The sequence below is a fragment of the Bos mutus genome, chromosome 15 (assembly GCF_027580195.1).
Source record: "Bos mutus isolate GX-2022 chromosome 15, NWIPB_WYAK_1.1, whole genome shotgun sequence".
NCBI lineage: Eukaryota > Metazoa > Chordata > Mammalia > Artiodactyla > Bovidae > Bos > Bos mutus.
This window is the reverse complement of record NC_091631.1, coordinates 42,418,737-42,441,905: the sequence shown is the minus strand read 5'-3', so window position 1 is coordinate 42,441,905 and position 23,169 is coordinate 42,418,737. Positions and strand designations below refer to the sequence as shown.

The 23,169-nt window shown below is 49.4% G+C and overlaps 1 protein-coding gene across 1 annotated transcript in view; it reads right to left on the bottom strand.

The window, feature by feature from the left end:
- The window catches only part of INSC (INSC spindle orientation adaptor protein), a 138,075-nt gene that overhangs the window by 30,243 nt on the left and 84,663 nt on the right, over window positions 1–23,169 (bottom strand). The window contains exons 7-8 of the mRNA XM_070383196.1: window positions 19,691–19,816; window positions 802–973 (exon numbers count right to left, since the gene is read on the bottom strand). Of these exons, the coding sequence (XP_070239297.1) occupies window positions 802–973; window positions 19,691–19,816 (298 nt within the window). The remainder of the gene's footprint in view (window positions 1–801; window positions 974–19,690; window positions 19,817–23,169) is intronic.

Below are 23,169 nucleotides of genomic sequence, written 5' to 3'. Positions count from 1 at the left end.
AAGAGCTCTTTGTCAGATGGATGAATCAAAGACAAAAATCCAAGCCCAAGTGCCCTGACACCAACCCTACATTATCTGATGAAATCAATGTTCATTGTTTCAATAAGATACAGATATAGAGACAGTGACAGAGAGAGGGATTGAAATAGAAATACAGAACGGCTGAGGTCTGCAAAACAAATTTCCTGAGGACTGCTCTCCAGGTGAGTTCTTCTACTTCCTGCAGTTTGGCAGAAAGAGTATATTCTGGATATCAGGCTCTGATTCTCCTGCCAGGAACACACACATCTGAATAGGGGACTCTAGAAGAGTCAAAGCTCTCAGGGTCCCAGGGGGCGAGGCCAGGCTGGGGTTGCAGGCAGCAGGTGTGGGGAATGGCTGCTCTCTGAGAAGCCACTTGTCGCCAGACATTGCTGCCACATTCCCCGGGTACCACAGATAGGAGATTTCGGGAACAAAGCCCATCAGTCTCTCTGGCCAAGGATCTGAACCTCAACATTGGAGTCCCCACGCTTCCCTGGGGCGTGTCTTGGTCTCCACCCAGAAAGGCCAATTAATCCTAGCCTGAACTCAAGTCAATGCTTGTAGTTTCTCAGAGGGCTGCAAGCATTCTAATAGAAGACTTGACAACAAAGCTCTTCCAAGTCTGACTCTGATCCTTAACCGCTGGGATTTGGCACATGTGATCTCTGTGGAGGAGTTGTGTGGGGTGTAGTGAGGGGGCCCAGGGAGCCTTTTCTGAAGACAACCGTGACAAGGCCCCCCTCACCCAACGGCACCCCCGCACCCCAGATGACTCACTAACGAGAGCTGTCACAATCTCCTCCATGCTCTCCAGAAAGCTGCTGAGGTGCTGGGTGAAGGGCAGGTGTGGGGAGGTGACCTGGGCCACCACGGCCGCAGCCTCGGCCCGCGTGGCTTCTGAGTGGCTGTCGTCGGTCAAAATGTCAGCCAAGCACAGAACACCATCCACCTGCGAGCAGAGAGACAGCACATGCTCATGACAATAATGAAACAGACTCACATCCCAGACTGGATCCCCAGGGACTCTAGGGGCTTATCCTTTGGCTCCAGAGAGATCAGTGACTTCCCATGGGCTTCTTAGATAGCAGGCATCAGCAGGTGTCCAGGGGCTAGGCCAGGGCATCCACCACAGCGAACTCTAGTAGAAAGAACAGTCCCTTAGGAATCTCACACCCCTAAGCGCCCCTCCTCACTCCCTCCTGCTCGGTCACTCAGCCTCTCTGAGACTCTGTTTCCTCACCCACCAACAAGGTGTGAGGAGTTAAAGAGATGAAGCAGGAGATGCTGGAGCCAGAAGTGATGCTTGACAAATGTTGGCTCCCTCCTCCCCTCCTTAGGTCAGCAGCAGGCTGAGCTCAGCATCCTTTTTCCCCATCCTGTCCTCCACCGCCTTCCCCTACAGAGGCCTTGCTCTCTCTGCCCCACCAGAGAGAAGCAAACCTGGGCACAGGGGACCTGAATGCCAGAGAAAGATGTCAACCCCCCGAGTTCTGCTCCAGTCGGACCTGCTCTTGGTACTGTAACTTCTTGAGAGCTTAATATATGCCCGCTACCACTGTGCAAGTGTTATTACACCATTAATCCTCATAACCGCCTCCCGAGGTCAGTGCTATACACAGTGCATACGTTATTATACCATTCATCCTTTTAATAACCTTCTAAGGTCAGTGTTATCATTATCTTCGATTTAAAGATGAAGAAACTGAGACACACAAAGGTTCTTTGACTTACCCCAGATCACAGACTTTAAAACCAGTTGCTTTGGGATTTGAACCAAAACGGCTTGGTCTCAAAGCCCATGGTTTTGAAGAGGTGTCATGCTGCCTTCTGAGAAGTGACACCTGAGCTCAGCCTGCCAGCAAGATGAGACTTGTTCAGAGAAAGAGAGGCAGTAACTTGCCAAGGTCAGCTCAGCAGTCCTCCTCAGATGACGCAGGACACCCACCTGCCTGGGGACCCTGCCATCAAGGGCCAGGGAGACCTACCCTTGTTCGGGCTCAGGGCAGGGACAGAGGCAGGGTGAGGTGAGGTGAGGCGAGGAGAAGCCTGTGCAGCTGCCCTGGGCCTGGGCTCCTGTCCCCACACCATGACTTCCTGCCACTCAGCTTCAGCCACGCTCCAGGGGCTGCGTTTAGTCTGACTAATTACCCAGTCATGTTCTAGGCCTCCCTTAAATGCTCTTGGGAGCCCTAAGGGCCATTAGCAGTGAAAGCCTTTGGCAATCTCAGACTCAAAAGAGACAAATGTGGAAACAGGAGCCTGGGGAACCGTCCGCAATAACTCACCTGGATGTGCTCAATAAAAGAGAGCAAACAGCAGCCAGCAGTCCCCGCAGGACTGGGCTCCTGCCAGGTGTTCGGCTAACAGGCCCTCTGGGAGGGACCTCACCGGGGCCCAGGGAAGAAACGGGGGCTGCTCTGGGCCTAGAAATGGGAAGCTGCCCTCTTACTGCAACCTAAGACACCTCTTAAGCTTATCTGGTTCGTCGCCTCCCCACTTCCAGCACCATCCAAGGCTAGAGAGCAACAGGGTCTCTAGTGAGGGACTCTCTCAGCCAGTCCAACTCCCTAATCTCATCTTGGGTGCACATGGAGTTGCATCCCAGCCCCAGCTGGGAATGCTGGTCAGTCCCAAACTAGATTCAGACCTAATCCCCAGCAGGTTCAGGGAGATGGGCCAATCTGAATACACTAGAGAGGTCAGGGAATGGACGGTCCCCAAGGGCCCACTCACCAGCCCAGACTCCCGCTTGGCAAACCCACTGAGCACAGCCTCCCTGAGCGCATGCCGAGTGCCAGGCTGTGTACTGGAGCAGAGGGGCAAGGGCAAGTGACTCATCCACAAATGACCATTGTACAGCCTGACTTCCGGGGAGATCTCCCAGAAGCCGCTCTGACTTAAGGCCCCTACCCCCAGATCAGAGAGGGAGACCCTCTTCAGAGCTCACATCTAGGCACATCTACTGTCATGACAGCATGTATAACTGGATCCCACAGATTCCTGACCCCTGGAAAGTGACCCTGAATCGTTGAGTGGGTCAATTTCCCAGGCTTCTGGCCCTGATGCCAGTGACTGGCCACATGGCCTCCTGCTAGCAAGCGGCCACCAACCAAAATTGATCTCCATATCCATTACTATCTCAGCAACTTCAGTCCAGCCCAGCTCATCATCAGGAGGCTCTGAAGGGCCCCCACCAATGGGCTGTGGGCTTCCCAGTGTATGAACCAATTCGTACAGTCTCAGAAAACGCACGGCCTCTGGAGTCACACCTAGCTGTTCTGAATCCTGCCTCTATATTTACTAGCTGGAATATTTTTGTACCTACTCTGAGCCTTTAATTTTTTGCTTAGTCATGTCCGACTCTTTGTGACTCTATGGACTGCAACCCACTAGGCTCCTCTGTCTATGGAATTCTCCAGGCGAGAATACTGGAGTAGGTAGCCATTTCCTTCTCCAAGGGGATCAAACCTAGGCTTCCTGCATTGCAGGCAGATTCTTTACCATCTGAGCCACCAGGGAAGTGCTCACTCGCTCACTCTCTCTCTTTATATATATATATATATATATATATAATGGATAAACCCCAAAGGGTGCTGAAATCTGCATTACCTAAGAGATGCATATGCAGTGGCCGCCACACGGTGGCACCCTCATTCCACCTTAGCCCCATCCAGTGGGTACAGTTGTCTCTCCAAGACTTAGGGCCCTGGTTTCACTTTCCCTACCCTAGCTTAGTCTCCCACCTGGACTTCTCTCCAGGGCTCCCTTCTGCAGGCTCCTCTGAGGTTGTGACCCCGTGGGGAACCTCAGCTCTGCGGATTGGGGCCTACAAGTTTTTTCATTGGCTTGACAACCTTGGATCATGCAGGCCAGAACTAGAATTTTGCGAAGGTCAGTGACTCCTGTATTAATGCCCAACCAGGAACGATAAGATGAACAATTACATTCCTCAGAAGGGAACTGAGAGAAAAAGTACCACCCATGCATCTCTAATGTTCAGCAAACAGTAACTGAGCATTTACATTGTGACCGAAGCTGAACTAGGCAGACTGACACAGAGATCAATTGGAACAAAGAAAGAGACGGAGAAACAGAGATACAGAAACCAAAGAGAAACAGGGGTGGGAGAGGGAGAAGCAGAAAGAGAGAGGTCATACACTTAAAAGGATTTGGGAACGTGACTGGTGCAAAGCCCAGCCTCTCCATTCCTCTCTTTTTTGGCCTTTAGAATTACCTCCCCCTGCTGAGAACTCTCTCCCTCTGGGCCTCTCCTCTTCCTGGGCCTCCAGGATACCCACTTTGGGGCCCATCTCCTCCTAGCTAACTGCTTCTTAACCCCAGATTTTGCCATCAGCCCACTCTGGACCACGTCAGCAACACCTCTCAAACCCAAGTGACCTTAATGACTCAAACCTAGCCCTCCAGCTCTGACCTCCTTTCCCAAGATCCACATACACATTTCCAACCTGCTACTGGGTATCTTTATGTTCAATTCCAAAACTAATTTTCCCAGATATTTCATAGACAATTCAAACGCAGTTCACTTACAGCTGAAGTGTTCCTCTTCCCTGCCTTCACTCCTCACTCCCTCTCAGACCCAGGTAAGAAATCACCTCCTCTGTGAACATGCGCCTTCATCCCCCAGGCAGAAGGTCTCTGTCCTCCACACACTCTGGTCTGCCCACAACTAGAGTACTTACCATGCTGGCGCGTGTGTGCTAAGTTGCTTCAGTCGTGTCTAACTCTTTGTGACCCTTTGGACTATAGCCTGCCAAGCTCCTCTGTCCATGGGATGCTCTAAGCAAGAATACTGGAGTGGGTTGCCATTTCCTTCTCCAGGGGATCTTTTTGACCCAGAGATCAAACCTGCATCTCCCATGTCTCCTCATTGGCAGGCGGATTCTTTACCGCTGAGCCACCTGGGAAGCCCCATCATGTTGGTAAATGCCTAGTTTACATGCCCATCCCTGTACTAGATCTGAACGGCTTGGAGTAGCTCCTGCACTGAATCTTCTCTGGTGTCTAGTAGGCAGCTGAGGCCTGACAGACAACTTCAGCTGCATGAAGTTTGGGCTGAATGATCAGGAAACAGAGACCCAGGGAGGGGAAGAGACTGCTCAGACCACGAAGCAGGGTGATGCCACGGCCGAGACTCCCATCCTGGTTCCCCCTCTCCTGGCCCTGTGGCCCAGCTGTGGGGCCTTTGACATGGGCAGGAAAGGAAGAGGCTGGCAAGAGGGTCAGCTCAGCAGGGGCTGCTCAACTCAGCTCCTGTGGTGGGCCGAGGGGTAGCCCAGCATGAGACCAGCTCCCTCCAACACTGGTCCCATTTCTGGAGAGCCTCCATCCCCAAACACCCACTTCCCATCCTCAGTCGTGAATTTAATGATGCCAAGAGAACAATCTAATCAAAGCACTTTCACAGCCCTAAAGAGATTGCTGCTGGAAGCACTTAGAGGTAATTAGCTTTTACGTAGAGTGGGATGGGCTGGGTCTGGTGACAAGCTTTCCTCATGGGAGGGCATTCAAGTGATGCTGAGGATGGTCTGGCCTGGTCACTACTTGGGTTGGAGGACTGATGCACCCTGAATCTGAACAAAGAGGGAACAGGCAGACTGTGAAAGTCTCCCTGGGAGGTGGGATGTGGAAACCATGCCCTTGAGGGATCCAAGTGTACTGGACACATCACATCCGATTTATGAGCAATGTCCTCCACTGACCTTCGGGAAAGCAGCACCGGTGGCTTTTGGGTGAATATCTAAGGGACAGGGGCCAGGATACAAAGGCCCATCATCTATCACTGGCATTCGCCTGCTACTTTCTAATTCCTTTTTGCATGTTTCATTTTTAGGGGAAGTCAGGACTTGCTTGTTGTAACAGATTAACAGAATCATGTGAAAGCAGCTATAACAGCTGTGGGGTGGAAGGGGAGCATGACCTAAAGACCCCCCGAATTTCCTCCTTCACCTTTCTGGACACAAGAAGCCTGCAGAAAAAAACAAAAGACAAGTGGGAACCACAAAGAACTTGGAATCCTGCTCATTGATGGATCTGCATATCCAAGGTACAGCTAAAGGGAAAATCCAATCACAGTCAGTGAGGGAAGCAGGGTCACATCCGAGGAAGCAAGGCCAAGTGCGGGCCAAGGGACAGGGCAAGGTATTTGGTGGAATAATTGAGCCCACAGGCCAGAAGCAGGATCTGAATGTGGGATATAAACCAGAAGAGGGCAAAGTTCAGGACAAAGTCTACGAACAAAGTAAGGGGTTAGAGGCTTACTTTATAAAATGACATGTTTGTTTTAAGTAGTGGTGGGAGAGCTGGGAGCCCAATAGAAAGTTACAGAAAGTAAAACACACCTTCAGGAGGAGAAAATAACCTTCCTCCCAAATGAACATACCCAGACCCCACTCAACCTCTTTTACTCTTTCAAACAAGACTCTTCGATTAAAAGTCAAGTGCCAAATCAGACAAAAACAAATATGAGTATGAAATAGGGAATGGAACAGTAGATGAAAGGGATTATATAACCAGTTTGGCAGCCAAGTCAGTGATGAAGAAGGAGGTGAATTAGTGAGGTGGAAAGAAATCAAGAATTAAATCACTTAAGAATATAAATAGAAAATAATTTCCCCATCAAGCAAGTGATTTTCCTTAAAGCAGATTGTTGAAAAGATGCTCTGGAGGCATTTGGCAGTGGAAGGAGTGGAGTCTGTGAGGAGGTTTCAAAGGTCACTAAGAAAAAGTTTATTTTCCTTTGGGTGAAGGTTGCTAGGCATGTGGTGATGTGAAAGCAGCAAGTTTTCCACAAAGCACTCCTGGCACAGCTGGAATCTGAACTGTACCAAAGTACTTCTAGATCAGCGGTTATCTGCCTGGTTCTCAGGTGATTAGACTCATATGTGGGATTGTTATAATACTAATGCCTGCACTACACCACCAGAAATTCTGATTTAGCTGGTCTGGGATGGAGTCTTGTCATCAATATTTTTAAGCTTCCTCAAGTGACTCTAGCAGAGATCCTGGGTTCAGCCCACTTTTCTAGAGGTAGTGATGGTGCAGTGGGAGCTGCACAAACCGAGGAGTAAAAAAAGCCTGGGTTCACAACTCAGCTGTGTTAACTGCTGACTTGGTGAAATGAGCAAGTTATTCATCTTCTCTAAGCCTCAGTATTCTAGTCCTTAAAATGATAATGAGGAAAAAGTTAATGAATATCAAAAGCATTCCCCCTAAATCTGTATCAAGACAGAGATAGCTATTATCACCACCGCTACTTAATACTTGACAGTCAGTCAGTTCAGTCGCTCAGTCGTGTCCAACTCTTTGCGACCCCATGAATCGCAGCACGCCAGGCCTCCCTGTCCGTCACCAACTCCTGGAGTTCACTCAAACTCATGTCCATCGAGTCGGTGATGCCATCCAGCCATCTCATCCTCTGTTGTCCATTTCTCCTCCTGCCCCCAATCCCTCCCAGCATCAGGGTCTTTTCCAATGAGTCAACTCTTCACATCAGGTGGCCAAAGTATTGGAGTTTCAGCTTTAGCATCAGTCCTTCCAAAGAAATCCCAGGGCTGATCTCCTTCAGAATGGACTGGTTGGATCTCCTTGCAGTCCAAGGGACTCTCAAGAGTCTTCTCCAACACCACAGTTCAAAAGCATCAATTCTTCGGCGCTCAGCCTTCTTCACAGTCCAACTCTCACATCCATACATGACCACTGGAAAAACCATAGCCTTGACTAGACAGACCTTTGTTGGCAAAGTAATATCTCTGCTCTTCAACATACTATCTAGGTTGGTCATGGCCCTAGGTAATACAAGAGAAAGAAATAAAAAGGTATAATGACTCCAAAAAAGGAAGTGAAACTGTCATAATTTACAGATGACATGATTGTACCCCTGTGGAACAGCTGGTAAGGACTCTGCCTGCCAATGCAAGAGATGCAAGAGACGTGGGTTCAATCCCTGGATTGGGAAGATCCCCTGGAGAAGGGAATGGCAAGTCACTCCAATATTCTCACCAGGGAAATTCCATGGACAGAGAAACCTGGCGGGCTACAGTCCACTGGGTCACAAAAGAGTCAGACATGACTGAGCACTCACTTCTTCTTCAATGTACATAATCCAAATCTGCATAAAATCCCAAAGCATCTACATACCACTAAAATTAATAACTGAATTCAGCAGGATCATTAGATACAATATTCAAAATTGTATTTTCTATATATCACCAATAATTAGAAAATAAAAATTCAAATAACACACATTAGCATAAAAATATATCTAGAAATAAATCTTAAAAATGTGTAAGACATCAATACTGAAAACTCAAAACATTGCTGAGAGAGAGAGTGGGAAGGTATACTACATTTATTGACTGGAATACCCTATACTGTCTAAGATGTCAAATTTCCCTGAATTTATTTACAAATTTAAAGAAATTTCAATCAAAATCTCTGCAGGTGTCTTTGGAGAAAGTAACAAGCTGATTCTAAATTATATATAGAAAAGCATAAAACTTAGAATTACCAAGAAAGTCTTAAACAAGAACAATATTAGATAATCTATATTACCAAATATGAAAAATTATTTAGATTATAGGGACTCAGCCAAGGCCATACTGGTACAAGGATGGACAAAAAGACTAATTGAACAGAAAATAGTCCAAAAACAGACATACCTGTGTCATTACTTTACCTACAACAAAGGTACCATTTTAATTCAGCGGTGAAAAACATTATCTTTTTGATAAGTGGTGCTGGCTCCATTGGATATCATACAGAAAAACATTGAATCTTGAACATCAAAAAAATGTAATTTAAAATAGACTATTGAACTAAATGTGAAAGGTTAAATAATACAGCTCCTAGAAAAAAATATAAGAGACTCTTTTCATGATTTGAGGGAACATAAACCTTTTTTAAATGGAGACAAGAAACACTAACTATAAAAGAAAAGATCAATACATTGGGCTTTATCAAAGTTAATTTCTATCCATCTGAAGACACCATTAAGAAAATGAAAATGCAAACCACGGACTGAGAATATGTATTCTTAATACACATATCTGACAAAGAGTTTTATGTAGAATACATATATTTAAGCTTATAAATCAATAAGAAAAAGGCAATTCATTTTTTTTAATGGGCAAAAGTCTCAAACAGACATATCACAGAAAATAACCAAATGGTCAGTGAGTGCTCAGTCGCTTCAGTCATGTCTAACAATCTGCAACCCCATGAACTGTAGCCTGCCACGCTCCTCTGTCCATGGAATTCTCCAGGTAAGAATACTGGAGTGGGTTGCCATTTCCTTCTCCAGGGGATCTTCCCAACCCAGGGATTGAACCTGAGACTCCTGCAGCTCCTGCACCACAGGTGGATTCTTTACCAGTAAGCCACCATGGAAGCCCTTGGTTTTGCATGTATGTGTATATATATGTTATTATATATATTAATGTGTATAACATATAATATACACAAGTTCAATTTTTTGCAATAATCACAAATACTGAAACCCATGGTTTGTTCTGCTTATATAGTGCTCTACTTCCATTGAAACAAAATTGTTAATCACACTTCAAAGGAAAATTTAACCCATAGAGGTACATGTCATGGCACATACCAATTAAAGGAAGCATTTATTCAAATTCCTTCCTGTCCAAAGGACAGGAAACAGTTTAAGATAATTTAGTAAAAACCAAAAGTTGGGGAATTCCCTGGCAGTCCAGTGGTTAAGACTCCAGGCTTTTACCACCTGGAGCGAGGGTTCAAACCCTTGTCAGGGAACTAAGATGCCACAAAATCATAAGCCGCACGATGCAGCCAAAGAAACGACAACAAAAAACTCCTGCTCCCTCAGCCCCTAAAATAATTCTGTTTTTCCAATGATAGGTCAATGACCTAAATAATAATGGTATAGAATAGAGTAATGAAAATGATCTCCTCTTAGTATGCTAGATATGCAAACTGGCAGATATAATTGGCCCAACAAAAGTTGGAAGCTTGCATTAATAACAGACAGAAGGCATTGTCAACGAATTTTATGAACATGTAAGTTGAAACACAGGATCGGTGGACCTTTTGAGAGCTGCCATCTGAAGACACTACCCTTTTGGGGTTGAAGAGCTGCATTAAATGCTTGAAATGATATGGGAAAACAGCTCAAAAGTATTAGTTGTCAGTGAGATGAAAATTAAAACCACCATGAGAGATCACTATATGCCCAAGCAGGCCAGGAGCAGGGCACTGCATGTCCAGTCACCACAAGGCTTCAGATTAATAACTTGTTTGTTTTTTTTTTTGGCTGCACCACGCAGTACATGGGATCTTAGTTCCCCAGCCAGGATCAAACCCACACCCTCTGCAGTGGAAGTGCAGAATCTTAACCACTGGAATTCCCAAACTAATTATTTGTACTTTTAAAGTAGCCCAAGGGAGAATGAAACACTCCTTTGGAAACTGTGTGTTCATTATCTGTGTGGGTCTTCCCGTCGCTCCTTCCTCTCTTATCCTGTGTCTCCTCCTCTTTCCCATTACTCCTCCCTCTCCTTTACTCCTCCCTCTCCTTGTCTCTGTCTCTGTGTGTGACTGGAGTACCCACCACCTGCCACCAGGTGGATCCTGTGCCATTGGTGCCAGGCTGTTCCCAGCAAATGGGTCCTCCCATGTCAAATTCTGCCCCCAAACCTCCACACTCTACCTTCCCTGTCTCCTCACTGTCTCTGCTGCAGCAGCTTCCTTCCCCTGCTGGCCTCTGAACTGGCACTGGCCCCGCTCCAGAAGCCCAGGGGAAGCCGTGATGGTACAGGCCCCACCTCTGTACCCCGTCCGGGGTCCTGAGCAGCCCTCGCTTCGCTGTGGCACCCCTTCTCCCTGACACAAGCATCATGTTTACATCTGACTTCTTATGGGCAGATTCCCTGCTCGCACTAGATTACTTGGGGGTACAGCCAGGAAATGCACTTTACTGATGTTTTACCCTGCCGAGCTTACTGCCCCTCACCCACCATACACACACACACACACACACACACACACACACACACACAGGTCTCCATCTATGGACTCACAGGGAGAGGTGTCCAGTTCTCTTCTGACAACACACTGTGTGCAGGGAAGAGGCCCCAGAACCCCAGCCCAGCCAGCTCAACACCTTCTAAGTTGTGTTCACACGTTCATCTTCCAAGATCACTTCATCGGGCACAGGATACCAGCAGAACAGATTCTCCACTCAGCGAATGAGAACACCAAGGCTTACGGGGATTAGGAAAGTTCCCTGTGGTTCCCCAGCAAACCAGTAGCAAAGGAAGAGCTGGCCCCAGGCTCTCCGCACTATTGCCAGTCCGGGGACAAGGTCTGTTTGTGGACTCCAGAGCTTGGGCTTAGAGTGACAGGAGGGAGAGAAAGGGAGGGGAGAGGAAGCTGGAACCAACTACTCAGGCCAGATGGTACAAAAAGGGGCTCAGGGCAAATCCCATAGAAAGATTTTCAGCTAGTGCATCCTTGCCGAGGGATCTACAACGTCTTCACTCCCACACCCCACCCCACGCAGGGGCCCGGAACTGCTCACAGGCTGTATCCGCATGAAGTCAGCAGCCAGCCTTCTGGCTGTGGCCCTGCTGCTAACAGTGGGAGCCTGGGATGCAGGAGCTTTGCCTCTCTGAGTCTCTGTCCTGCCATTAGCAATGGAAGGATGCACCAGAACTCTTCCAACTGTATTTATTCATCCATACAGCAAAAATGATTCATCTGTGTGTGCAAGCCACTTCCCTGATGGGCCAAGGAGTAGGCGAGACAGCGTCTGCTGGTGGGGAAGCTTAGACAGTGCTCTGAGGTCAGGGGTATAGGTCACGCTCTCAGGGACGCACCAAGTACAATGTGAGCTCCAAGAGGGAGAGGGCTGCCAGGAAGGCCATTCAGAGATGGGCATCGACCGACATGGGCAAGTACCGCTGAGCCACTCCACTGGGATGGCCTCACCTAGGCAGGTGCTGCAGGCAAGGAAGCCCTGAGAATGGTTAGTGGAAGAATTTGATAAGAAGGGGAAAACAGCTTGCACTTATGGTATGTTGACTCGTTTGGCTCTCACTGTCTGCAAGGCAGGGATTATCACTGCGCTTTACGTGTGATGGCACAGGGCTGGAGCAGGGCAAAGTCAACTCATAGTGAGTGGGCGGAAAGCCAGACATCAACCCGGGTCTGTGTGTCAGAGGGGCAATGTGCGGACCGTGGCTTGCTCAGAGGGCACCTTTACTGGGCTGGGGGTGGGGTGCGGGGGCAGGGGTGGATTTTGTGTAGTGAGAACTGGGGTTTAGGAAGGGTTCTGCTCCAGGAGGGCACAGGACAAGTGCTGTGGAAGACTGCAAGTTGGAGACATGTTAGATCACAAGAGGGCATCCCTGGTGGTTCAGACGTAAAGAATCTGCCTGCAATTCAGAAGACCTGGGTTTGATCCCTGGACCAGGAAGATCTCCTGGAGAAGGGAATGGCTACCCACTTTAGTATTGTTGCCTGGAGGATACCATGGACAGAGGAGCCTAGCCGTCCACAGCCTTGCAAAGAGTCAGATACAACTGAGCAACTAACACTAGATTACAAGATGTATCTCCAAACTCTCCCGGGAGGAAGCCACTTTAGTAAAAAGAAGACTCTGTTACCTTGAATTTGCAAACCAGGCCACATTCAGGACACATCGTGGCCCTGACTATTGGTTCAGACCAGTTTTGACAAGTAGAGAAGACAGCACAAGGCCGCACGTCAGAGGCAGCTGCTGCTTTTGTCCACCAGGTGGCGCTGTTGCACAGCACATGGGAACCAGCCGAGGCCCGGCTGAGCTGAGCCCTCCCCGGCTGCCACATGCAGGACTGAGGCTGCCTTCTTCAAACTCAGGTTTGGAGTGCGGTGCAGACCCGGGGCCAGCAGGGCCTTCTTCTGTCTGGACAATACTGGCCCCTACATAATCTCTGAGTGAATCTCAAAGACAGGGGGAGCAGGGCAGAGTGCCTAATTCTATCCCGTCTCCACATCCTGGGGCCTTCCCTGATGGCTGCCTGCAGTGCAGGAAACCCGGGTTCAGTCCCTAGTTTGGGAAAATTCCCTGGAGAAAGAAATGGCAACCCACTCCAGTATTCTTGCCTGGAAAATTCCATGGACGGAGGAGCCTGGCAAGCTACAGTCCATGGGGTCGCAAAGAGTCAGACACAACACTGCCCCTGCCAGTGTCTTTATGCCTTGTAGCCTCAACTTTCCCTTCTGTAAAATGGGCATAACCATCTCTGTGTGCCTTCCTTGTAAAATGACTGTTTGGATCAAATGAGCAAAAGGATGAGAAAAACTGGTTGTTTTCTTTTACAGATGTGACTTATTTCTGACCATCGGGAGCCCTACAAGAAGCAGGCAGTGGAAAGAAACTCCTGTAAGACGGCAGCTGGAGAGACAGAGCCTCCCCACCCAGTTCCCTCCTGCCCACGGTTTCTGGGTCCAGGCCTCCCTGTCTCCAGCCTGGCCCTTCAGATGTCAGGGCAACTCAATCCCAAGAAGCTGCCCCAGGAAATGGGATGAGGGAGCTGCATGGAGACAGGCAGCAGTGTCCCCATCCCTCATTACTGATGGATCTCTTCTTAGACTTGAAGTTGAGCCCTCCTTCCCTCCCCGCTGTTCATCTTTAATTTCTCCATCGATTTTCATTAAACTCTCTTCTTGGCTCCAACACAGGATGAACTCCTTATTTGAAAAAATGAAATAAGAGGGAGGGGGGAATAAAAGAAATCTCTTTCGAAAGTAAGATTGTCTCTGGTATCACGGCTGGAAGAGGGAATTACCAGAACTCTCTCGGAGGTTGTCCCGGGCCATTTGAGCATTAGGCTTGGACAGACCCCTATGGCCCTAGACTCTAGGTTCCGGCCCCACAGCCCCAGCCCCTCACCTGGACCCCAGGCCCCAGTCTGGCTCTAGTCCCCACCCACCTCCAACCCCATCCTGGCCCCTAGCCCTGTCCAACCCTGGCCTCTGCACCAGCAGTGCCCTGACCATCTCATGAGCCAATCAGAGCACTGGAAGTCTGCCAGGGTCACTGTCAAACCCCAGGACTCAGGATTTCTGGTCGTGTTACAGGGTTTCCCCAGACTAACCCCAAAAGGTGAAGACAAACAGGCCAGGAAAGAAGGAAGGGACACAGACAAAGGCGAGTTCTGCCTCCACACAGGCCCCACCCACACTGCTGCATCACCTCACCATGGCAACCCCATAAAGAGGAAACGGAGGTTCAGAGAGGAATCACTTGCTCTCTAGCCCCCTTGCAGCTTCCCCACAGACTGGCAGTCCTCCCCTTGGTGATGCCAGTCCACCGTCCCAGCTCTAGTCCTCCCCAGTGCTGCCCTGACCAGTCCAGGTGGGCTGGGTCACCTGATGATCAGATGGAGCTGGGTCCATCTGTTCTCACCGGGTTGTGTGGGTCTGGGGTCCTCACTCTCTCTTTGGGCCTCATTTTCTTTATCCCATCTTCTCCAAAGTGAGTCCCAGAAAACGCTGCCTTCTCTTCTGGGCTTCCCCAATTCACTGAGCTCCTAAAAGACTCAGAGCCCCACTGGCCTAGCTGTGGACTCCCTCTGCCGAGGCCGCGTTCCCCTGGCCTGCCTGGGGGCTCCGCCTCGGTCCTCTGGCCAGCTCCACTGCCTCCTGCCGCTGCCATCACCAGCTCCCTGGGCACAGGTGAGGCCACTGGCCTGCGGCTTCTGACAGCCATGGGGCCGCCCCGTGGCCATCCCAGGTGGGAGGCAGGGAACACAGTTGCTTGTCTCTTCCTCCCAGAGCCCAGCACAGGGACTGGGGAGTGAGGGGTGACCGTCTGCTGAGGGCACACGGGAGGGAAGACAGACTTCCTGAAACCCGCTGCCCCAGGGGGAACAGGAGGAACCAGACCTCTGGAAAGAAAGAAGGGAGGCTTGGAAGACCCTTCAGACACCTCTGGAGAGGACTTTGCTCTGTCTTGACATCTTTCAGCTCCATACCCGCTCAGGAATTTCCATGCCTGCCCCCTTTTCCAGACCAATACCCAGAGCCTGGCTCCCTGGGAGCCACTGCCCTGAGGGCCAGCTCTTCCCAGGGTCACAGAAAGTAAAGAACTGGGCTTTGGAAACCAGCCAGGCTTTGAATCAAAACTCCACATTCATGAGCTGAGTCTCAGTTTCCTCCCCTGTAAAGTGGAAAGGTTGTGGGGACTCGTGTTCCACACTTCTGCTCACAGTGCACAGGGCAGCATCTTTGGCCATGCTAGCCCTTCCTGCTGACAGGCCAGCCTTCCCTTCTCCACCAGACCATCATTTCCCTGAGGCCACTGATGTCCAAAACCCCAGAAACTGGAATTACCTGTACCATAATCATAACAGCTACCATTTATTCAGTGCCTAGTGGGAGCCAGGAACCACACTGCTGTGCATCTATCCATCTCTGACGGCCCTGGGAGGTAGATTTCATCGTGCACATTGATGGATGAAGACACTGCACCTCTGAGAAGTTAAGTAACTTGCCCAGGGAAATGTGTCCAAGTTCATAGGTAGACAAGCCTGGATTTGCATCCAGAAGAGCCTGACTCTCAGAGACCACAGTTTCCCCAGCACACTGGACAGTTCACAACAAACTCGATGACAGAATGAGTTAGTAGCAGGATGAGATGGTGATGGACTGAATGGGCGAGCAAGGAAGCAAGCGGCTTGAAAGTAAGTGAACGGCTGGATGACAGAGAAAGAAGAAGCAGGTGACTAAGTGAATCTATGGCCATGTGAATGCCTCAAGCCCGACGGAGCTCTAGCATCACACAGCAGGGCTGAGGATGGATGGGGCGTCTGGTGACCCAATAGACTCACACTCTGCCGGGGTCTGTGCGTGACTTAATGAACCGCTCCAAGGTTGGCGGGAAGGGGAGGGGGTGGGTAGCTGCAGACAAAGATGGATTTCACCAAATTTAGCGCGTTTCTTGTGGCAATTAATTACAGGAGCCTCAGGGAGGAGGTGAGGCCAGTAAATCAGGGGAGGCTGAGGCTGTGACATTATCTGAGGAAGGCGTGAGCTGTGCCTAGTGAGTGGGCAGTGGGTGAGAGCCCCCGGGCACCTGCTCTCCACTTATGCCTCCACCCAGCCTGTCGTGCTAGGGCTTCTGCGATCCAGCCCATCCCCAGACTTCTTCACCTTCCACCCTAAACACAGACAGTGGCGACCTCACCGGAGCGTCTGAGGCCAGCACTTGGCACCCAGATCACAGAGTGTGAGAGGGACCTGGGGGAGGGGCAGGTGACCCAGGACCCCCGGGTGTCTCTAGAACTTCTCACAACTTTGGAAACAGTGTGATATGGAGGAAAAGAGCATGGACTTTGACCTCACACACTGGAGCTGAATCCTGGGTGGGCACGATGGTTCGCAACCCAGCTGGCTCCAGCTCATCAGTGCATGTTCAGTTGCTCAGTCATGTCCAACTCTTTGTGATCCTGGATCAAATGAGGCCGTCGATTAGCTGTGTGCCCTTGAGCAAGTTGCTTCACTTCTCTGAGTCTTCCTTCCTTCTATAGATGACATGGATGATAATAGCACTGATAGGTTAATGATTAAGTGACACCATGAAAGGAGTGGTCTAGCCAAGTGCTTGCACAAACCAAGCACTCAATAAATGTTAATTATTGTCTTTTTCTGGAGAAGAAAATGGTACCCTTGCCTGGAAAATCCCATGGACGAAGGATTCTGGTAGGCTACAGTCCATGGAGTTGCAGAGTTGGACACGACTGAGCAACTTCATTTTCACTTTCATTGTCTTTTTAGCCACGGCCATGATGTCCTTATCACCTGATAGATTAGGGGTGGATAAACATTTTCTGTAGAGGGCCATGTGGTAAATATTTTTGACTGCATGTTCTCTTGCAATTATCCAACTATGCTGTTGTAGAGAAACCAGACATTTACAACACCTAAATGAAGGAGCCTGGCGGTGTTCCATTAAAACTTTATGGATCAAAAATTTGAACTTCACATAATTTTCACGTGACATAAAATGTTATTCCTCTCATATTTTTATAATCATTTAAAAATGACTTAACTCATGGGCTGTACATGCCAAAAACAACGGGCTGACTTCGGCCCACAGGTTGTAACTTGCCACCCCATGAACTAGAACATAAGCTCTAAGAGGACCAGGGTGGTCGTCTGTTTTGTTCACTGCTATACTCCCAACACATAAAACAGTGCCTGGCAAACAGCAGACAGTTGATAGATGTTTGCTGAATGAATGAATTACGAGCTGTGTGATTCTGTGCAGATGTCACTTCATATCTCTGGGCCTCGGTTTCTTTATCTGTGTAATGGGTATGCTTGCACGTTCAAGGTAAGCATCAAATGAAACTAAGCTGTCCATGGAGACACTTGGCAAGCTCTGACTGCAGAGCTGTAGTTGCTGTTTCTGACCGCAAGGGGGCTCCTTTCTGACAAGTCTCCGTCCTGCCCACTGCCTGGCACCGCATTGTTTCACAAGTATCTGTGTATGGAAACGAATCTGACCTGGAGGAGGAGAAAGCCCAGAGAGGGTGACTTTCTCCTGTGCCAGTTAGGGGAGGGAGAAGATTAGGACACTGGCCAGAAACAGCAAGGCGGTCTGGGTTTAGCTAAAGGAATTTTTTTGGGGGGTGTTCTCAGAGTATCTATTAAACCCGTGAGGCAATGATACTGACTGAGCATTAGGCAAGCAGACAGGATCCAAATCCTAGCTCCAAACTTACTCCGTGATTTTAGGTGAGTCACTTACACTGGCTGAGACAGTTCCTTTTCTTTAAGATGAAGATAGGAAGAGCGCTCACCTCGGGACGTCCTGGGGCCTTAATGAAGGGCTGCATGTAAGGGGCTAGGTCAGCTCTGGCTGCTGAGTAACCCCTCCAGCACTGGGCACTCTCCTCAACCTTTTGCTTGGTGGGTTGGGGTCTGACTCCCAGGCCAGCGGCCCACCTGGCCTGGGAAAGACACATTTTCGCCTTCTGGCTTGGGACCCTCACAGGAAGGTGGAAGGAAAAACTGCCCCCAGCCTTCCTGGCTGCACAGGCTTTCACTCTAAACAAAAAAGTTCTGCTGTTTTGCTTTCCCGGATTGAAGTTTTCCCACTGCTCTGCAAACTCATAAGCCAAGAAATCCACTGCTTTTGGAGGACTGGTGAGTCCAGTCCCTTCTGCTTTCTTCCCTTCTTCTTTCTGCCAGCCAGCGTGAAAGAAGACAAGAAATAAACCCATTTGGCCATTTTCCACTCTCTAAGGAGGGAGATTTTACTGGAGAAGAGAGGATTATTCCCTGCATGAAGCTGGATGTGCTCAGTGCGTTTACTTCATGGAGTCTGTCTGTCTAGCCACTGCCTCGTCTCCTTTTTGCCACCTAAGCAAGCGCACACACAAAGGCTTCTGAACCCATGGGAAGGAAACACTCTGTCCAGAGGGCTGGCCTTCGCTCCTTCACCACTTTGCTGTGTGACCCCAGACAAATGACTTGCCCATTCTGAGTCACAGCCTTCTCATCTGTGAAATGAGTAGATTGCCCATGAACACTCCATCTTCAGCTAAAAGCACCTCAGAGCCCATGACCCTGTGACTCTGTCCCACAACCTGAGCAGATTTGGAAAGAGGCAGGGTAGAATGTAAAACAACCATCCGTCTAGGAGTCCGCACTAAAGTGAAAAGGCTGAGGGGAGGGTGGAGGTTTCCTGGGCAGCCAGGACCAGACTGTGGGGCAAGGATGCAGTGGAAAGGAAGCAGTTTGCTTGCCCCCTCCCCATTTAGACCAAGCTATGAGAACACACTCAAGGTACCTACCCCCAATCCTGCAGACATGGCATCTGTCACCAGGACATACCACGACTTTCTACCTCTCTTCCATAAAAATAATTTCAGCATCTTTCCTTGAAACATGATTGAAAAATCCCCAAGTGTCAGCCGTAGCCTCCCAACCCTCCTGCTAGAATCCCTGAGGAGCTGTCTGCAGGCTCGGGCCCACTCAGGCCAAGTGGGAGAAAGGCTCAGCCCTCCCACCTGGGCGGTGTGGGGGTGGGGAGGGGGTGGCTGAAACCCGTCATGTTGCCCTAGGTTGGCCTGGAGCCAGGTACCTGGGACTGCCATGTCACCCCACCCCTCCAACCCCAGACACCCCAGCAGTGGTGACCCACCACGCCCCTGGACTCAAGCCTTTCCCTTACCCCAAGCCCTCTTGGAGGGAAGCCCACCTGCCTACCCAGGCATCCACGCACACCCTGCTCCTGCCTATCCCGTCCCCTGAGAAATCTCTTCTCTTCATGCCAGGGACCTGCCACGAGAGGAGGACCAACCACCCTCAGCCTCGACGCCCCCTCCCCATCCGACTCGTCTGCCTCCTGCAGTGGTCCACCCCTGGGATCTCCACCCAGGAAGTGCTGAGTGTCCCTCTGGGCCCTGCCTTCTCCAGCTGAGCTCCTCAGTCTCTGCCCCCTTCACATCTTCATCAGCCACAGTCAAGGTCACAGCAGCCCCACCTGAATGATGCTGGGGAAAGGAGGGACTCAGGGGACTTGCTCCAGGAAGAGGTCCAGATGTCCACCAAGAGGTCACTTTCCCCAGCCACCCACCCCCTCGGGGACCTCAGTCCCCATGCAGCCGGCCAGCTGCACTCTTACCTTCTCCAGCTGGTGGACACCCTCCTCCACGCAGCAGATGGAGGCCAGCGTGCGGAGGGCCTGGGGGTAGAGGCACCGGAGAGTGTCCTGCCGGCAGATCTTGAAGAGCGCGACGACCCCACCCTCCTGGCAAGGAAAAGAAAATGTCACGTGACCTCACCTTGTCACCTCTCCCGCGGCTGACTCGAGAATGACTGACACCCCCTCACTCAGCTGGTGCATTTTGGGGTCTGTAGGGCAGCAGAATAGCCACCCCCAAATATACCACTTTAGTCTAAGGATTGTCTTGAGCTGAAGGCAATTAAGAAGCAGATACAAAAAAAAAAAAAAAAGATATCCGTTCTCCCCCTATTTGACTAAAAGCAGGACATAAATTTAAAAAGAGCATTCTCCCTTTCCTCTCTACTGAGAAGGACAAGAGTTAATCACTGGAGACAACTTTAGACCCTTATTAGCCTGGATTCAGCACCAGAAGAAACTCATATAGCAAACTTCAGTCTTTAGCTACTATTGGTTTGCCATATACGTGTCTTCCCACAGTTCGCCACCCCTAAAGACTCAAGGGGGCTTCCTTTGTTGCTCAGATGGTAAAGAATCTGCCTGTAATACAGGAGACCTGGGTTTGATCCCTGGGTTGGGAAGATCCCCTGGAGAAGGAAATGGCACCCCACTCCAGTATTCTTGCCTGGAGAATTCCATGGACAGAGGAGCCTGGTGGGCTACAGTCCTTAGGGTCTCAAAGAGTTGGACAGGACGGAGCAACTAACACTTTCACCTTCAGAGACTCAAGGTTCTCTTCCTTTATCTTATGACATCTCTAAAAATGTATTGTTCCTTTGCTAAGATGCTACAGAAGCCCACGTTGTAACCAACCCTGTGGGTTACTCATCTCTGACAGTTCCCATGGGTAAGTGCAGTGCACACGCTAATAACTTTTTTTTCCTTTGTTAAACTGTCTTTTGTCAGCCTAATCTACAGGGCCCCAGCCAGAGAATCTAGAAAGGTCGTAGGAGCAAAAATCCCCCGCCCCCTCCCCCCGCCCAGCTTCTACACACACACACAGACACACACTCACACGTTCCCAAGCTCCCACACATGCTGCAGTGAAATATCAGCTCCAGAAATAATGTCACCCTTGGAAATCTAAACTGGAGGGGAGGGGCCAGGGGAGGCACCTGTGCTGGGACCAGGGTCAACCCCAGTTATCACTGCTCCAGACGCCTGGCAACCCCCTCCCAGCAGCCGCCTGGGAACAAGCCTGGAGCTGTCAGAAATAAGTTCTAGAAACAAGCCCGAGGCAGATGGAGAGAGCTGAAACCGAGATGCCTCATGCTGGTTCTCACTATGCCAGCGACCACCTGTTACTTCTCAGATCGTCCCCACCACCACGGCAGGAACACAGAAAGGGGCTTTATTTACATCAATACTGAAATTTCTTTCCACTTTGGGGATGGGAAAAATGGAAGTCCAGATGGATGAAATAATCACACCTCCCCCCCTAATCCACATTGGTCCTGTTTTCACTCCTTCACTCCAGTTTGTAAAAGGAAAAAAAAAATAAAACCCTTTAGAACTGATCAGCCCAGCTCTTGAGTGTGAACCTGTATTTTTCTCTTTGTGAGAGCAGTTCGTGGAAACTCCCTTACCTTGTGGCGACTTCCCAGGAGTCTGGGAGGATTTCTGAGAAGAGGCTGGGAGTGAAGCGCTCTTCCTAACTGGACAGGTTAATTCTATAGAAATCACTGAAGCCACCTTGGCTCCCAGAGCAAAGTGAAAGAGCCAACAGATCACAACAGTGACTCACCATGTGCCCAGCAAACTGGTGGCAACCCCACTCTGGACGTCCACGTCCAGAGCAGAGGAAGCTGGCCGCCCCACATCTGGCTTTTCCCTGCTTCCCCCTCTTCCCTTCCCTGCGGGCTGCAGAGGTGCCAGTAGCAGGAAAGAATACATGAACAAGTGGTCTGCACCTGGTCCTGAGGGGCACTTGCCTTTAACTGCACCACTCCTGGCTCTAACTGAGCCCATCACGCTGTTTCCTAAACTGAGAAAGACATTACAGGAAGAAGGAGCTGGGTTCAGCAAAACTGCCATCCCATCAGATTTTTGAGAACTCTCTCAACAAAAACTATACTATGCACCAAGCACTGTCGAGTGTCCTAGGGATGCAGGAAGGAGTAACTGAAAGCATAGTGTGTGAGCAACCAGAAACAGCAACGACTACCGCAGCCCAGCACAGCCCCATCGAAACCAGTCACCCCAGAACTCCCCTTCCCAGTACCCCACAAAGATAAGCTCCGAGCCCTTTGCAGTCTAAGAGTTTGGCAGCTATCACAGCAGGACCAAGACGAAAGTGTCCAGTTCTGGAGGAGTTCAGGATTTCTGATATTTTATAATTAGCTAAGAGTGATCTTCAACTTCTATATTCCTACTTCCTTTTAGGATAGTTTATTTGGTGGGAAAAGGTCATATCTTAGGATGGGTAATTTTGTTCATGAAGCAAAAAATATTAATGGTTTATTATATGCCAGACCCTGGGCTGGGCACTGCCTCAGTCTCTATCAATAACGAGCTCATGGTCTGGCAGACATGTTAAAAGCAGGAAGAAATCTGGGTAGGGATGCACTGAAACGGGGATGGGGTACAGGGTTTAAAAAGCATGGAGCAGAAACTCCTGACACAATCTGGGGAGGGGGCGGGGTGGCTGTAGAAGTGTCAAAGAAAAGCACTCTGATTTTAAAGCCACATCATCATTTCACTAAATGTATGCTCTAGTATGGGCCAAGACACTCACCCCTCTGATTTCTTGCTCCACAGTCCTTTATACCAGCCTACCTACCTTCCCACGGCCCCTGGGACATCTGAAAAGGGTTCCACACAAAGACCTTACTCAGAGAGTCACTGACATAAAATCAAATTACTCTTTAAAGTGAAAAGAAAAAACAAGAATCCTAAGGTCTCCCCAGCCTGCCTTGCTAGCTATTAATGACCTTCCACCAGATGTAAATATCTGTATACATATATGTTTACATAAGCATGCATATTTATACATGTATATATTTATATTTAATCATAGGTAGTATGAATATTCTTTATATATGTACAAAGATAGATAAAGTGATAGATAGTTACTTTTGGAGCAGACCATGAAGAAATGATGCCAAAGCATGAGAGGCTGAGAGCCAGGATCAACGTGGCAGCCTTCCTTTGGCTTGGGAGATGCCAGCTTCAGCATGACTATATCTAAGCCTTTGTATCCATTTGCATTGGATTCTCCTTACATCCTTTCCCAAGCCTGTGAAAAATGGTCTTCTTAGCATTTTTTGCTACTAGGAGAGGAAGAGGGAAATCCCGAACCCAGACTGAGAGGATTCTGGTTCAAATCGTACTTCTGCTGCTGGATATCTTTGGTTTAAAATGGGGTGGGGACAACCGCATGACTCAGCTGTCAGAGGTGAAGCAGGTTGAGGTTGTGAAAG